The 18,361-nt window shown below is 37.8% G+C and overlaps 1 protein-coding gene across 1 annotated transcript in view; it reads left to right on the plus strand.

Annotated features, from left to right (window-relative positions):
* Positions 1-9,287: 9,287 nt before the first annotated feature.
* The window catches only part of sgk1 (serum/glucocorticoid regulated kinase 1), a 32,357-nt gene continuing 23,283 nt past the window's right edge, over positions 9,288-18,361 (plus strand). Inside the window, exons 1-3 of the mRNA XM_051662949.1 lie at positions 9,288-9,432; positions 9,609-9,730; positions 11,598-11,837. Of these exons, the coding sequence (XP_051518909.1) occupies positions 9,653-9,730; positions 11,598-11,837 (318 nt within the window). The 5' untranslated portion in view covers positions 9,288-9,432; positions 9,609-9,652. The remainder of the gene's footprint in view (positions 9,433-9,608; positions 9,731-11,597; positions 11,838-18,361) is intronic.

The raw sequence follows: 18,361 nt of genomic DNA on the forward strand, positions 1-18,361 counted from the left end.
AATTTGAATGATTTATCGTGAAATGCCACACTGCTAAACAGAATGTTCACAATGTACTTTAGCGCATTTTCTTTCGGAAATCCTACATTTACTGTGCATTATCACATTGAGAATCAATGGGTTCATCCAAAAGCTGAAAAATGTTGCTTTGAGAGGCTTTACATGGAGTTAGGATGAAAATAAGGTGCATTTTCAAACTGTTCTGAGACCAGTGCAGACAGACAGCACACTGGAGTTTAAGTCATTCACTAAATAGGGAGCAAGGGTGCATCCTATAACTCTCTCTGCAGCTAAGTGCATTCAATCCAAACTTCCTATCAAAATTTCAGTTTCAGGCTGCAGAAGATGCTTGGACCACTCAACATGTTTTGCAGTTGTGGGACAATGGTAATCAGTACATAGATTCAGAATTTTTCATGCAAAATTTTATTTTAATGGTTGTCAGTGATTAGATGATGCTGGCCATTACTTAGATGTCTGTAACATCTAAAAAACATGAATAACCAACACTCCTGGAAACATAATAAACAATTTGATTTAAAAAAATCTGACTTTCTATAGCTTAGTATTATTTAACATTTCAAAACTTAGTCCCGCTGTCCACATACACCGAACAGCCACAACCTTAAAACCACTTGCCTAATATTGTGTAGGTCCCCCTCGTGCCACCAAAACAGCGCCAACCCGCATCTCAGAATAGCATTCTGAGATGCTTTTCTTCTCACCACAATTGTACAGAGTGGTTATCTGAGTTACCATAGACTTTGGCAGTTCAAACCAGTCTGGCCATTCTCTGTTGACCTCTCTCATCAACAAGGCATTTCCGTCCACATAACTGCCGCTCACTGGATATTTTTTGTATTTGGCACCATTCTGAGTAAATTCTAGAGACTGTTGTGCATGAAAATCCCATGAAATCAGCAGTTACAAAAATACTCAAACCAGCCCGTATGGCACCAACAATCATCCATGCGATTATCTAATCAGCCAATTGTGTGGCAGCAGTGCATAAAATCATGCAGATACATGTCAGGAGCTTCAGTTAATGTTCACATCAACCATCAGAATGGGGGAAAAAATTGTATCTCAGTGATTTGGACTGTGGCATGATTGTTGGTGCCAGATGGGCTTGAGTATTTCTGTAACTGCTGGTCTCCTGGGATTTTCACGCACAACAGTCTCTAGAATTTACTCAGAATGGTGCTAAAAACATCCAGTAAGCGGCAATTCTGTGGATAGAAATGCCTTGTTGATGAGAGAGGTCAACAGAGAATGGCCAGACTGGTTTGAAACGACAAAGTCTAAAGTAACTCTGATAACCATTTTGTACAACTGTGGTGAGAAGCATATAATCTCAGAATGCTATTCTGAGATGCGGGTTGGCACTATTTTGGTGGCACGATGGGGACCTACACAATATTAGGCAGGTGGTTTTAATGTTGTGGCTGATTGGGGTATGTTGCCATACATTTTTAGTAAAACTATTTGCTCTAGACATTATAATTTTTTGCATGTTTATTAGGTGCAACTTGTTACAAATCAAAAGGGAAATGGATAAAACACACCGCAGTCACGCTTGGGTATCAGGAGGTTAAATGAGACGTGACTGGAGAGCTTTATTAAATCTCTGAGAAACCTCTTAGCAATAAAACTGACCTCTGGGTGGGGATATAAGGTCAACAAGGTGTGAAACAGCAAAAAAAAGTTTAAATAATAAGCATCTCATCATTATGCACAATAAGTGCTGTGGAGGTCATAGCCCAGGTAAGTCTGAGAGTGTGTGTTTGTGCGTGTGTCTAGAAGGACATTTTGAAGGGCAGTGGAATTTTATCAGCACTGGTTGAAATGCCAGGAAGACTTTTTGGAGTTATGTAACGTGGCACAATGGCATTCCACACACACACTGGACAATTAATGACTGCTAAGCCTCCAGGAAACAACGCAGGATGTGTGCATGTGTATGCTTGTGTTCTTCTTAAGCATTCTTAACATGATGGCACAAAACTGCAGCAGCAAAGCAAAACTAGGTCAAGATTCCACTTCAGGCTGTTTGTAAAATCTACAGATGTGACAGGTTTCAAGGAACTGTGAGAGCAGTGTGCCTTCCTTTGCTTGAGTGTGAAACAAAAGTTCTTGAGAAGATCTTCACTTCTATCATTCTTTGTGTCATTAATGTTTTCTTTATCTTAACGATGCTCATTATTGAACGTTTTAGCCCATCGGCCAAAGCCGCCTGTGGAATGGTTGAATTGAAGGTGGCTCTGGACCAATCAGCTATCAGAGTGAGGTGTACTCTTCTTTTTTTCCTACAGTTAAAATCCAGGCCGAGTCCTCTGAGATCTCTCTGCTCATATCCAATTCACTTTAACACAAGCCATCCTTTCTACTCTGTCTCAGATTTATTGTTTTCATCTCTCTGACTCATCTCTCTCCCTCTGTCCATCATTTACTCTCTATCATTCTCTTTTTCTTTCTATCCATGTTAAATATTCTCTTTTTATGGTCTTGGCTGTGAGTGACTTCTTGTTTGTCGGTAGTTGTAAGTCAGTGGAGTTTCTCCAGATTTTTTATGAAATGTCATGCTTATGTCCAGCTGCAATTCTCCTACAGTCAACTTAGTCAAGAGTTACACATTCACACTGCAAAAATAATTTTCTTAATCAGTTTCTTTGTCTTGCTTTTTTTAAACATCCTTAAAATAAGGTACATTTACCTGAGAAGCAAAATTTCATAATACTTGGTTTCAAAGAATGTATGTTTAATGTCACTGTATTTGTTTTTACTTGTTTTAAGTATAAATCTCATATAAATATATATATATATAAATGTTTTTTGTATTTTTTGTATAATTCTTTTTTTTTTTTTTTTTTTTTGCTGTTTCGTAAGGAAATTGGTACTTTAATTCACCAAAGTGGCATTCAGCATTCAGTATAGTCAGGACATTACTGATGTAAAAAACAGCACCATCACTATTTGAAAAAAGTCATTTTTGATCAAATCTAGACAGGCCCCATTTCCAGCAGCCATCACTCCAACACCTTATCCTTGAGTAATCATGCTAAATTGCTAATTTGGTACTAGAAAATCACTTGCCATTATATAAAACACAGTTGAAAGGTATTTGGTTCATTAAATGATGCTTAACATTGTCTTTGTGTTTGTTTTTGAGTTGCCACAGTATGCCATATATCATAAGTCATATGGGTTTGGAACAACAAGAGGGTGAGTAAAGGTTAACAGCTCAGGTTATTTTGATTTTTGGCTGAACTATCCCTTTAACTGTGGTGAGGACAAGAATAAAACATGACATTTTTTGAAGAAATCACAGCTATAAAAAAAAATATATCAATGAAATTGTCTTTCAATGTAATTATTTGTATAACAGACATTAGAGCTAATCTGTGACATCAGCTAAAACAGACAGCCAAAATAATGTGATTCTCCATGCCATATCTCTGGTGCTTCATAGTTTTAGCACCAGAGATATGGTTGTTTATTTCTGTCTTATCTTGCCACTCTTATGGCCTGACCTTTTCAAAAATGCCGGGCAGTTTAGGGGCTTAAAGAAAACAGAAGACGTGTGTGTGTGTGTTGGGGGGGGGGGGGGGGGGGGGCGGGTCTTGAGTAGCATATGTTTATGGTTTAACCTCATGTCAAATTTGAAATGGTCACTTTTACAGTCTTAAGCATGAAATGCACTCACACACAACAAGCACATACACACTGTGTCTCCCATGTGTTGTTGAGTCAGTCAGGGCATAACCGATCTGTCCCTCAATCATTCCCTTTATGTGCAGAGAATGTGAAAGATATACAACCCTCCCTATTCTCTCTAAGATAAAACAACTGCTGTATGCATATACTGTCATTTAAGTATGTCTGACATGTTACATTCTGTTCAAAATGGGTTATAATGAGTCTAAATTGAACTTTTATTGGGTTCAACATAATTCCCATAGTTCCATTTATGTTATTCCATAGTTTTGATGACTTTACTATTGTTGTAAAATGTGTGTATATATATATTTATGTATATTATGTCCATGACAATCACTGTTGTAGCCGTTTTATATTTTATATTTATATTATTTGAGATTTGTGTTGAACTATCTTTAGGTCATGGTTTATTTTTCAATTAATTTTATTGTGTTTATATTTACAATTTCTTTATGATCTAATATGTATTGGTATTTTTCCACCTGTTGCTGTAGAGTCATTTTTAAGTCTGCAAAAGGGGCCAGTGGAAGAAGTTGAAGAGAGTAAAATGTCTGGATTTGGTATGATTTTTTGTTTTACCACTTTGTTATTTTGATTATATTTTCATTTCGTTTGAAGTGTAATTGAAATGTAAAATATTTTTGGTCAAATTTTTTGTGTTTCAATACATGAATTGAACTGGTAGAAGTGAACTGCATTCCGATACAATCACTGTTAATTCTAGCCATGACTTGTGTGTCAGTAGATGAAAATTATTATTAATAATACTTACATTTTCTATAATTTAACAGAGCGTAAATCCAAATCCTGATGAGAACCACATTTTCCATGCGTATCAAAGAGTGTGTCACTGTCATAGAAATATGGCTGACATTCAACAGGGACACAGTTAATGCACAAAAGAAGGTAAGTCCATTTTCTATTCTTCTAATTCATTGCAATCATTCCATTTACACTACCGACTTCTTATGAATGTGCTGTCTTTGTTTATATCGCTGGTGTGAATAGGGAATGGATTTTATAATAGGATGAAGATGGTGCAAAAACCAGAGAAAAATCTCAAAATTAAATTGCACTTGACCCAGCCCAGTAGCGCTTTGCGTGTGCAATTTCGCCAAACCAGCTTACGCATAGACTTAGCACATGCTTGCACGAAGATACCAAAACTTCCTGGACATGCCCATTGCCTTTGCATGTATGATTTATGGCATAGCACAAGCGCTCTTAAAATAGGGCCCCGTGTACAGTATACAGTGCATCTGGAAAGTATTCACAGCGCTTCACTTTTTCCACATTTTGTTATGTTACAGCCTTATTCCAAAATGGATTAAATTCATTATTTTCCTCAAAATTCTACAAACAATACCCCATAATGACAACGTGAAAGAAGTTTGTTTGAAATCTTTGCAAATTTATTAAAAATAAACAACGAAAAAATCACATGTACATAAGTATTCACAGCCTTTGCCATGACACTCAAAATTGAGCTCATGTGCATCCTGTTTCCACTGATCATCCTTGAGATGTTTCTACAACTTGATTGGAGTCCACCTGTGGTAAATTCAGTTGATTGGACATGATTTGGAAAGGCACACACCTGTCTATATAAGGTCCCACAGTTAACAGTGCATGTCAGAGCACAAACCAAGCCATGAAGTCCAAGGAATTGTCTGTAGACCTCCGAGACAGGATTGTATCGAGGCACAGATCTGGGGAAGGGTACAGAAAAATTTCTGCAGCATTGAAGGTCCCAATGAGCACAGCGGCCTCCATCATCTGTAAATGGAAGAAGTTTGGAACCACCAGGACTCTTCCTAGAGCTGGCCGCCTGGCCAAACTGAGCGATCGGGGGAGAAGGGCCTTAGTCAGGGAGGTGACCAAGAACCCGATGGTCACTCTGACAGAGCTCCAGCATTTCTCTGTGGAGAGAGGAGAACCTTCCAGAAGAACAACCATCTCTGCAGCACTCCACTAATCAGGCCTGTATGGTAGAGTGGCCAGACAGAAGCCACTCCTCAGTAAAAGGCACATGACAGCCCACCTGGTGTTTGCCAAAAGGCACCTGAAGGACTCTCAGACCATGAGAAACAAATTTGGCCTGAATGGCAAGCGTCATGTCTGGAGGAAACCAGGCACCACTCATCACCTGGCCAATACCATCCCTACAGTGAAGCATGGTGGTGGCAGCATCATGCTGTGGGGATGTTTTTCAGCGGCAGGAACTGGGAGACTAGTCAGGATCGAAGGAAAGATGAATGCAGTAATGTACAGAGACATCCTTGATGAAAACCTGCTCCAGAGCGCTCTGGACCTCAGACTGGGGCGAAGGTTCATCTTCCAACAGGACAACGACCCTAAGCACACAGCCAAAATATCAAAGGAGTGGCTCCGGGACAACTCTGTGAATGTCCTTGAGTGGCCCAGCCAGAGCCCATTGAACATCTCTGGAGAGATCTGAAAATGGCTGTGCACCGACGCTCCCCATCCAACCTGATGGAGCTTGAGAGGTCCTGCAAAGAAGAATGGGAGAAACTGCCCAAAAATAGGTGTGCCAAGCTTGTAACCGGTGCCAAAGGTGCTTCAACAAAGTATTGAGCAAAGGCTGTGAATACTTATGTACATGTGATTTTTCTTTTTTTCTTTTTCATTTTTTTTTTTTAATACATTTGCAAAGATTTCAAACTTCTTTCACATTGTCATTATGGGGTATTGTTTGTAGAATTTTGAGGAAAATAATGAATTTAATCCATTTTGGAATAAGGCTGTAACATAACAAAATGTGGAAAAAGTGAAGCGCTGTGAATACTTTCCGGATGCACTGTATCTACCTAATATACTTGTTTCTGTTTACTTTGTAGAAGTCAGGAACAGGAGGGCAAGTTAGAAATCCTCTTCTGTGTGCAGACAGGCTATGCATTTATCTCTGTTTAGAATTTTTTTTGATAAGCATGGTTCAGGGAAAATTGTGAGAGATATTGACTGTTTTAAGGGCAATTAAATGTACAATCCAAAAGCACTGGAAATACTAGATATACAGACATCCAATAAAAATGTCATGTGTGAATAACATTGATTTGTAATTTTCTGGCTTGATGCAGAGGATTGAAAAAGATAAGCACTGAAATGTGATTGCAACACACCCTCTGAGGCTCTGAGTCAACGCAGAATGTGTGTTTTATTTATACACATTTATTATTCAAAATCCACAAATATCCAAACAAATCTACCAACACAAACATACTGTAATCCAGCCTTATTGGTGACCAACCATCTGCATAAGGATTGTTCTTACTCAGTATGCTGCAGCTGTTATACTCAAAATAACTCTCCAGGAAATTATGCATATTTTCACTAGTCTTTTGTATATTTTAGATATCCGTAGAGCAACTGATTATATCAGACAGATTAGAGACTCCTATTAGTGCTCAAATTGATGCAACTTTGACCAGTATTCTATGAAATATGTAGAGAGCGTGTCATGCAAGAATGTAATAATGTCATTTTTCCAATAGCAGTTATTCTTTCTTGGCGTATTGCTCCTTTCAAGGCATTATGGGTTTGATTTGGCAGAGCAGACAACAAGATCAGTGATATGCATAAAATGAATACCTCTTTTGTCTAGGATGAAAAGCTTTCTTTCTCTCCCTCTCTCAGTTTAGCTCTCAAAAGCATACAGTGTGTTATAGTGAATAAGACAGCTCTCACAGTCAAGATGGAAAATGCATTTTCTCTTTATCTGTAATCTGCAAAATTGTAATGCATTTATCTTTCCGCCATATCCAGAAAAATGTTTCCCTTTTCTTTCTTTTCTTTTTTTTTTTTTTTTTTTTTTTTTTTTGGTGATACAGTTAGATAAAAGTCTTAGATGTATGTTGAGCTGCAATATGAGTCACACAAAGCTCGTCATTCACACTAATCAGGTAAATGACCAAAGAGGTATTTTGTTTAATCATAGCTGGTTGATAGTTGTGATTTGTGTGAAGTCACCATTAGGGTGATTAATGTTACCTCTGGTGAAGAAAGAAGGCCTGTTAAATTTAGGTCATTCTTCTATTCAAATGTACTTTACAAAAGTGCAGATTTATGCACACTAAGAAGTACTGAGGAGAATCCAATACACCATATGGCTATAAGACATGCTATAACTGAACTTAAACAATTAAGAACAACGATACTTTAATCACAGATGAGTTAAGTTTACTTGTAACTAGTAAACTGTACTTAAATAATTAAGTTCACTTTACTTGAGCCAAATAAGTATGTTTACTTAGAAAAAGCATGCAAACTGATTGCCTTCAAAAACCTAAGGTCATCTAATTAGATTTTACAGTGATGTTTTCGTGTTTCATGTTTACCAAGCGCCACAAGAAAAGACAGTACACAAGTTGAAATGTTTAGATTGAATTAAAGACACAGCAGGTTAAATTTGACGCAGTCTTATTTGTTGTAACAAAGTGCTATAAGTGTGTTATCAAGAATCATTCCCATTTAAAATAAAGTGGCTGTATATGTCTTCGTGTATATGTCCAAACGGACACACATGAGACATAAAGCCTTGCTCCCTTCAGAGTACACACTTCAAAGGCACTACCTTTCAGAGTGAGTAGTGCAACATTTCAGTGCTGTCATTTTGGAAAGCCATACACCTAATCAAATTAGTGGACTGGAACTAACTGTTGCACACTATTTATATTAGGCCTATATTAAAAATAATAAACACATTTATTTATTTGTTTATTTATTTTGTTTGTGTTCTAAATGTCCATAAATATCCATTCTGACTTTATTCTGTAAAAGCCCAATAACCAACAACAATGACGCAGACTCAGCCATCAACAAATCTTTAGATGTTGTCGACCGGATGCTGTACTCAATACAGACTCACAAGAACAAGGGCTGTTAGATCACCTCATCATTACATCTTTAACTGTGTAACATGGTAAAATGTTGATTCTCCCCATGCATCTCCCATTCTCTTTCTCTGTGCAGATGTGTCACATACACCGCTGGGAGGGTAATGAACCTGTTGACTCATTCACCTTTGAAATCACAGCTCATTTATAAATGATTCCTGACGAAGACAATTAAAGAAAAAAAGAGCTAGAGAGAAAGGGAGAGCAAGAGTGTTTTAATGTGTGTGTATGTGTGTCAGAGGAGACTTGCAGCATTGCAGCTATTCCTGTAACAGCAGTGGTCAAGCTCAACACACCCATCCAATCCATCAGCCTTCATTCATTCATTGCCTATCCCTCCATTCACACAATCAAAGCTCTGGGGAGGGATTGGAGAGATAGAGAGACTGAAAGAGAGAGAGAGAGCATCCACTGCTGCAGAAACAGAGAGAGGAAGGGGTGGAGGAGAAGAGAGATAGAAGAGAGAGAGAATGTGTGCATCAGAGCTACCAAAGAAGAAGGAGGGAGTGCTAAAGCCATACAGAGAGAGAGAGGAGAGAAAAGAGGAGAGGAAGGTGCTGTTCTCTCTTATTGCAGGTCTCTCTCTCACATTGACAAGGTGTGTGTTCTATTCCATCTCGTTATATCTCTCTCACTTACACACACACACACACACACAGCCGTGGTGCTGCAGAGACACAGAGGCATGCTGTGAGATCGAGCAGCATCATCTGGACAGAACCCACAACATCAACGCAGCACCGACAGCTTCGGTCAGCAGTGACGATCACGACAACCTGAACCAGGGAGGACAGCATCACAGGTATTACAACCGGCACAGACATCCACCTCTCATGTATTATATACACAGACACAAACACGTACACAAGTGTTTGTTCGGTAAGAGTTATCACTCGTACCACTGGTCTTACCTATACTTGCATCAGACAATACAAAAGACACATAAATCCTGTTTTCACCTCTCTGTCCCTCTGTCAGATATCAAGCTGGGGACCGCAGAGTGTGCGGGTCGGCCAGAGGCCATGCTGCTGGTCCATAATGCAGAGAAACAGTCTTTTTCCTTTAAGAATTGCTCTGCCTTCCAATTTGTCAAGAGGAAGGTGAGTGTGAGTGTGAGTGTGAGTGAATTAGTTGCAGTTTTGATGTTCAGATACTTTCTCCTATACCAGCTCAATATGCAGGGACAACAATAAGTAATGTAATGTGTTACTACCCACCTCTGGTTATAGGAGACAATATGTGAATTGCGATTCAGTCCAAAATCTTACATATAAGCACACAAACACACACACACGTGCTTAGCAGATGGTGTGTCAGGAGTGACTCAGTGAGAAGGTTTGGATTATTATGTATTTATGTGTGACTATGCCCTGAGAGAGAGAGAGAGAGAGAGAGAGAGAGAGAGAGAGAGAGAGAGAGAGAGAGAGAGAGAGAGAGAGAGAGAGAGAGCGAAAAAGAGAATGAGAAAGAATATTCTGGAGTGCCAACGTTGATGTTTGTAGTTTTGTCTTGCTGTGTGTTTAGCGTTAACACAACACAACTGCAGTCTGCAATGTATTTTTAGCCTTGTGGATTTGATAACTTGCTCTCTGGCTTTGCATTGAGCAGCACTATGTTGTTTTTCCTATGGATACTATAGTTTTGTGAAAGTGTTGCTGAGTCATCATTGTTTGTAGTGGCATGTGTCTGTGTTTGAGTGTTTGTTGAGTTGCCATCGTCTCTGTCTTTGATTCCAGAAAAGAATAATTCATTTCTTACTGCTTGACAGACTAGTTCTTAGCAATAACACGCATACACTCACATGGCTGGTGCATACAGAAATGAAGATAGCAGCATGTGTCAAAAGAGAAGAGAAGAGAAGAGAAGAGAAGAGAAGAGAAGAGAAGAGAAGAGAAGAGAAGAGAAGAGGGCTTAAAGGGATAATTGACCTAAAAATGAAAATTCTCTCATCATTTACTCACCCTCATGCCATCCCAGATGTGTTTGACTTTCTTTCTTCTGCTGAACACAAACAAAGATTTTTAGAAGAATATTTCAGATCTGTAGGTCCATACAATGCAAGTGAATGGTGACCAGAACTTTGAAGGTCCAAAAAGCACAGAAAGGCAGCACAAAAGAGTCCAGTGGTTAAATCCATATCTTCAGAAGCGATATGATAGGTTGAAAAAAACCTATTTAAAAAAAAAAAAAAAAAAAAACAACATTTGGCAGAGGTATAAAATGAAGCGAGAAATGGAAATCTCTCGGCCGGTGTTTGCCCTGGGTTCCAGGATTTCCTGGGGCCCAGAAAATTGCTTTTCACTCAAGGGATTGAAGTCATTAAATACACTCTTTACACTGCTTGTAAAGAGAGACAGCAGTATTTGCCCTGACATGCTGGTTCTATTCAATCTGCCTGTACAGGAGCAAATGCACAAATGAGCAAATGCACAAATTAAAAATTCACATTCCTGTCTTGAACAATAAATGGTTCAGGTTGTTATTAAATGATAGAAATCCATGATAAATGTACAATCCCAAGGAATGAGCCTGACAGGCTCTTTGCACTGGGTCCTATAAAATCCAAGTTATGCCACTGATTTGTGGCGTAATGTTGATTACCACAACAAAAATTTCAACTCGTCCCTGATTTATTTAACAAAAGCAAAAATCAGAGTAACAGTAAGTTACTTACAGTACAATAGAGGTAAATGTGGTCAGTCCATAAATGTTAAAATGCACATTCACATTCATTTTATAGCTCTATACTACTTACTTTTATTTTTAGCTCTACTATTTTTAGTTCTATAAAGGAGAAAGCTCTGAGCAATAAAACTTTTATTGGGTATTCCATGTCCACAACAAACATATTTATCTTATATGTTGTTAAGACAGCATGACATGTTTCATTGAATTTATAGGATCTTTATTTATTTTACTATTATAATGTATTGACACAAAAAGTGTTTTATGTGTATTTACCGTTAGGTTCGCAGATGGATGCAGAATCCAAAGGTGGATTTGGAGAAGGTCCAGACTAAAGGTTTTCTGTCTTCATGTCCAAAATGTCAAGAAGGGCAGGATCTGTGGTACACACACTTCCCTGCACCGTACGGCTGCTGCTACTACAGTCCCGGAGGATACTATCTCCCTCTACCACCCAGCCCTCTCTGTCAGCCCTGTGCCCCATGCGCGCACTGCCAGCCAGACAAAAACTACACATGCAAGGTTGGGAAATGATTTGTCTTTGGTTTCTCTGGGTTTCAGCTTTTCTGTTATTCATCCATCAATCCATCAATCTATCCATACATGAATCCTTCAGGACAGGGGTATAGGAACCATCAGAAAAGTGTTTGGGACACTTTATGAATCTTTGCGTATGAATATTAATTAACATAACATTCGCCCGGTAGTCCTGATTGGGTAAAAGGTATGTAAATGAGCACTAACCATATTCAGGTGTGCAGTGGCAGTTCTGGCTTACTTGGTGCCCTAGGCGAGATAGCATATATATAAATAAATCTATTAACATTGACATTATACAGTATATATAGTACATAACTTAAATTGCACAGTTAAATTATAGAGTCAATAAATAAAGTATATGGCAGAATTCTTACAAACTGCTGCTACTCTGTGCTATTACACCTAATCCCTAATTTAAAATTTAACCCTCCTCTCCTAGTTTTCACTGATGCAAAATCATCAATGATGTTGTCATATGTGCCCAGCAATCACATGGTTGATACTAATTATTGCAAACCACTGAGGCGATCCTGTGTCATGGTATAGGCCTAGTGTTTATCATGGTTATCTTATGTTTGTTCATAATGTAAGAATACCATAATCCTAACCATATATAGCCTTTATGGCTGAGTATTATGGCACCTTTCTCCCATCGCGATCTTGCAAGCTGTGCAGGGGCGGGGTGGCACAATTCGGAGCACCTTTCTCCCATCGCAATTTTACGAGCTCTGTGCGGGGGCAGCCTGGCATGTACCCTGTCGTGCCGCTCCAGAGAGCGTTGCCACCCTAGGCGCCTGCCTATATTGCCTATGCCAGGATCCGCTACTGCGGGTGTGCATGTTCATTCAGTTTACTGCCTGTTCAACTGATAGACATCTGACGTTGTGGCAAAGTTGTCATTTTACATGGTTGGCTACAATTTGTTTACAGTTAGTAAACTTAGTTAAGCAAATCAAAACTCTTAAAATGTAATAATTATTTCATATTTTTAATAAGTGGGGGGCATACCCCCAACCCCCCAGTTTTAATGATTTTTATGTCCCTGCTTCAAGACCTACTATACAGAACCACTCTTGATGTAATATTTTCCCATTTCGCTAGTTTATTCTTATCCCATGTGGTGCAAAGCTTTTAATCTTAGCATGCCGTAGAGACTCTTAAGAGGCTGAGCGTGTTGTCTTTTCATTTAGCAATGCTAAACAGCATCTCATGACTGGCCAAGGTTAGTTGTATTGAGCTCTCTTTCTCTCTCTCTCTCTCTCTCTCTCTCTCTTTCTCTGTCTCTTCCCTACAATTGCTCCCCACATTATCTCATTGGCTCTCAGGGACAGTGATTATTAGAAATATGACACAGAGCTCAGAGGGAGTCTGTATCACAATCATCCCTACAGAGGGAGAGAGAGAAATCTCTGCTGTGTAGCCTTAAATGAATATTCCATTCCATTTAATACAAGTTAAACTCAATCAACAGTATTTGTGGCATACTATTGATTACCACAAAAATGTATTTCGGCTCGTCCCTCCTTTAAAAAAAGCAAAACTCTGGGTTACAATGAGGCACTTGGAAGTGAATGAGGCCAATCCGTAAACATTAAAATACTCACTTTTTCAAAAGTATAGCCACAAGATATAAACAATATGTGTGTTAACATGTTAACTGTGTAAAGTTATAGCCAATTTCTGCTTTTGTTATTAAGAAAATGAGGGACAGGTCAAAATTAATTTTTGTGGTAATTAACATTATGCCACAAATGCTGTAGACTGAGCTTGACCTGTTTTGAACCCGCAATATTCCTTTAGTGCTGTTACCATTTGAATGTGTGCATCAAAATGCATGTATGGTTGTTCCTTACTCTCTTTCCTATGCTGCTCTATTTTGAAACACTATAACTACATTCCATTAATGTAAAACATTTGTTAAATCTTTTATAAAATGAAATACATTTTTGTTTATCATCTGTATAGTTGTTTTAAATATGCAGATGAAAAAGGCTAAACTTTGGTCTAGTGTTGGTTGCATTGCATATATGGTTAATTAGATAATGATTTGCTTTGCCACAAACAGTTCTCAAATAACCAAAAAACTAATGCAAGAGCTGTATTATTCATGAATTTTGAGTAGGAGCTACACTGAGTGGCTTGCATACCAAGGTTAGGTTTGGTTAAAAAATATATATGTCCTGAAAGGGAGAATGGGAGAGCAGAGAACAAAATATTACGAGAGCGAGAAAAGGCAAGAGCAATGACACATCATTTTCTGTCCAGTCACTGTCCGGAGGGTGATGTTATGTAATATACATTAGGGTGAGAATGATGAGAATCGCAGGAGCAGCAACAACTATGAATAGTTGAATTCATTAAGCAGCCTGAGCCATATCTGATTCTACTCACTCTCACTGCCTGCCTTCGTCATTACTGTCAGATTGGATCTTTCTCTGTGCAATTACCCTAAATTGCTTTTAATAATTACTGCTTAAGTTACAGCTGAGGTGATTTTGAAGTAGTTAAAGGGATAGTTTACCCAATGAAAATTCTATCATTATTTACTCACACTTATGTCGTTCCAAACTTAAATTACTTGCTTTTTTCCATGTACTACAAAAGGATAATTTTTTTAAGAATGTTCATTCTGCTCTCTTCCATACAGTGAATAGGGATAGAGAACAGGGACTATCAAGTTAATCAAAAGATAAAAAAGGACCATAAAAGAATAATAAAAGCACAATATTCCAAGTTGTTATTCATTAAAAATCTTGCTTGACAGCTGTGGTCACCATTTATTTTTATTGTATGGAAAAAAGCAGCTTGGACATTATGCTATAAATATCTATCTATGGAAGAAAGAAAGCCATACAAGGGTGAGTAATTTATGACAGAATTTGTATTTTTGGGTGAACTATTCCTTTAACATCCTTCCAAACTGCTTCCCCAGCAACTTGGACATGTGATGTATCTGTATTGTGTTTCATTTAGTTTGTATTATTGACTTTAAAGAGGGAACATGATCGTGTTTTACAGTAAGCATTGCCTGGAAGGATTTTTATTTCACACCCTGTGAAAATATGGAGAGCAGTGGGGCTCCTTCTCACTCTGCATGAGGGTTTGTGTGCTTGTTTGTGTTTGTTCGTGAAGTTAATGTGGCAGAAAGATGCAAGGAGTGGGGGGTTGTACCGATGACTCATCGCTCATGATGTCTGCGTGTCACACAAACACACACATGCATTGCCAGGTTTTATATTGCCAGGTTTCACTGGGTTGAACTGAACATAAAGTTTGATTGGCCACATTGCTCTCGGCTTTAGATTGAGAGGGGGTGCTTCAGCACTGTGGCCTGTAAAGAGATCTTCTGTGATTTATGTAAAGTCCCCAAAAAAAGAATTGTTGTATATAAATAAGATTTTTGGCTGTCATGGCGACAATATAACATCTGATTGGTTATGATAGAGTCCACTGATTGAACTTGGTCATATGAGGAGTTACATTTTTATCTCTTTTGAGATGAAGAATATTGTAACTTTCTTTGAACTCCATGTATCGAATCTAAGCTGCAAAAACAACTGGTTCTGCTCTTCTGCAACTTTCTGATGACATACTGATAAATACAACCTGATTTAATGAAAATTAGGTGATTGTGTCAACACTTTTGCAGAATGATATTACGTGGTTCCTTACACCTATTGCGGCAGTTTGGAGATGAAATGTCCACTGAGTGGTGCTAAAAGTGAGTAAATATTTCTCCCAAACATTTGAGATTTGAAAGATTAAAGGGATAGTTCACCCAAAAATGAAAATGTTCTCATCACTCACTCACCCTCATGCCATCCCTGATGTGTATGACTTTCTTTCTTCTGCAGAACACAAACTAAGATTTTTAGAAAAATATCTTATCTCTGTAGGTCCATACAATGCAAGCAAATGGGTACCAAAATGTTGAAGCTCCAAAAGGACATAAAGGCAACATAAAAGTAATCCATAAGACTCCAGTGATTTAATAAATGTCTTCAGAAGTGATATGATAAGTGTGGGTGAGAAACAGATCTATATTTAAGTCCTTTTTATAAATCTCCACTTTCACTTTCAGATTCTTCTTCTTTTGCTTTTGGCGATTTGCATTCTTTGTGCATATTGCCACCTACTGGGCAGGGAAGAAAATTTATAGTAACGCAAATGTTAAAATGTATCGCCTTACATTGTAAAAAGTCTTTGATGTCATAAGATAGCATTATTGGAGGAGTATGGTTAAAATGTAGTGTTTATAAACTGATAATCTGCCCTTTTACTCATGATTTGTGTGAAAGGGAATAAAAGTCATTGTTGTTTTAGCACCTCTAGTGTTCATTTCACAAGCAAACTTCCATGATACATACAACGAGCTATGTAAAAATAATTTAGCAAAAATGTAGGTATAAGAACATGTTCTATGAGACATTGGAATTTCAGAAAATTGAGAGTTTTGTGGTACATTGTATTACAACCCGTCACAATGCAATGCAGACTTTGTAAAGAGACTGTTACTGAAGGATGGGGCAGTTAAAAACTATATTGGACCTGACAGAACACTCTGAAACTCATTTCACTTGTTTACATAGAAGTTTCTAAAGGCACAGCAGAGATGTGTTCATATTTGCTGATACATTTCTCATCAGATTCTTCCAAGATCAAATTATCTGAGCTATGCTATCCACATTAATTTTAAAGCTCTTACTTTATGTAAACTATAGTCTCATTTCTTTCTATTTGTATTCCCCCTAAGTAATTTCAGGAGAATAGCTGAGATAAAGTTGATATTCACGATGATTTAGAACTCTTTTAAGTCTCCTAAGCCATGAAAGAGCAACCTTTGAGCTATAAAATGCTCCTCTGGGCAACAGGACAAGCACAACCAAAAAAAAACAAAAAAAAAAACACCAACCTCTTCTACCATCACCTGTCCACTATCCAGTGCATGTGTCATTAGTTCCTGTAAACTCAAAGCTGTTTTTGATGTCAGCCACTGGAATTCCAGAGCTTTGACTCCTCGCTTAAACAAACGGATCAAGCAACAATTTTCCTCACCCCGCTGAGCTGTTGTGGACTTTGCATTTATTAGCACTCGTTTCAAGTACAAAAAAACAAAACCGTATTTTTGTTGTATAATGTAGTAGGATTATACAATCATGGCTTCTGGACCATCATATACTCGTGGACCAATTAGCAATGGACTTATATCTGATTGTTCACGCTACAGCCTCTGGCATTGTAGCCCTTTGTCCCCTATGAATCTCTGGTTGGGGTTAATGAGGCTAATGGTTACTAGGTTCTGGGGAAAACACATACACGATCTAGCCACACAGAAGTATTGTCACTAGAGTATTTAAAGTGACAATAGCGCTGTACTGGTCCAGGTGATTCTTTATCTCTGTATTGGGCCCCAAGTCTTTCGGTGGCCAAGAACTGTGTTGTTGCATGCTAATTCTCTGGTACTGTGCCAGTCAAGTGTGGATCTGAGCCAATTTCCCTTTCACTTTTAAAGCATGGGCCAGAAGTGTCAGCTAGGTAGAAGTTCTTTGAAGGAAGTTTGTGACCTTCACCTACTTTATGTATTTACTGTTATCATGGTGAAGTTGGTACAGTATTATATTTAGAAAGAGCTCTGTACTGGTGAAGAAAAGCACTGAATCATTCTGTAATTATTCCTAAATCACTCTAAAATCCTGCTAAAAGCCAACACTGTGGGATAACAGAATTTAGCGTGTGTGAGTGTCCCCAGATTTTCCTCAGATGAGGATGTCCTCAAAAGTAAAAGTATTCATAAGTAAATACATTTGAAAAAGCTGCAAAAAATGTAAGGTAGGGTTAGGAATTGGGTTAGTGTTGGTCCATGTAAAAACATCCAGATTACTTGGTAAATAAGCCTACTTATTTACATTAACATTTATATGAATGAACAAGGAAAATTGTACTGTATATTTTATGTGCAGTGACTGGTTACCATGGTCATAAATTAACGGGCTCGGCCACCGAAATTGACAAAAATGCATCCAAATTCTAAATGTGGGTACAAAGAATTCCCCTCGTAATGAATCCTTCTGTTTTGTTTGTATCATCTGATATATTTTATTCCAGGCCTAGTTGATATATTATCATACAAAATATGAGTTGATGCTGATTTAATTTTGATAGGTAATAACAATTACTCAAATTGAAAATGTATTTTAATAAATTGATTAAAAGTATTTTAAACGAAAAGATAAAATATAAGACAAGGAAAGACATACAGTGTGTTTGTATATGGTTAGAAAAAATGTGTCCTAATTAAGGTCGAATTGCCCCTGAAAATCAATTCCAGGAGGCAAATATTGTCCCTTAATAAAAAAGTTAATTTCTGACTGCTGGTCACCATTTATTTTAAGTTTTTGAACTATTTTTATCACCTTTTTGCCATCACTAGTTCATTTTAAATAGTCCTGTGTTGTGTCAAATAATTATTTTAGTTAAAAAAAAAACTACATGAATAATAATTATAA

Source organism: Myxocyprinus asiaticus, chromosome 29 (genome assembly GCF_019703515.2).
Source record: "Myxocyprinus asiaticus isolate MX2 ecotype Aquarium Trade chromosome 29, UBuf_Myxa_2, whole genome shotgun sequence".
In the NCBI taxonomy this organism is placed as follows: Eukaryota; Metazoa; Chordata; class Actinopteri; order Cypriniformes; family Catostomidae; genus Myxocyprinus; species Myxocyprinus asiaticus.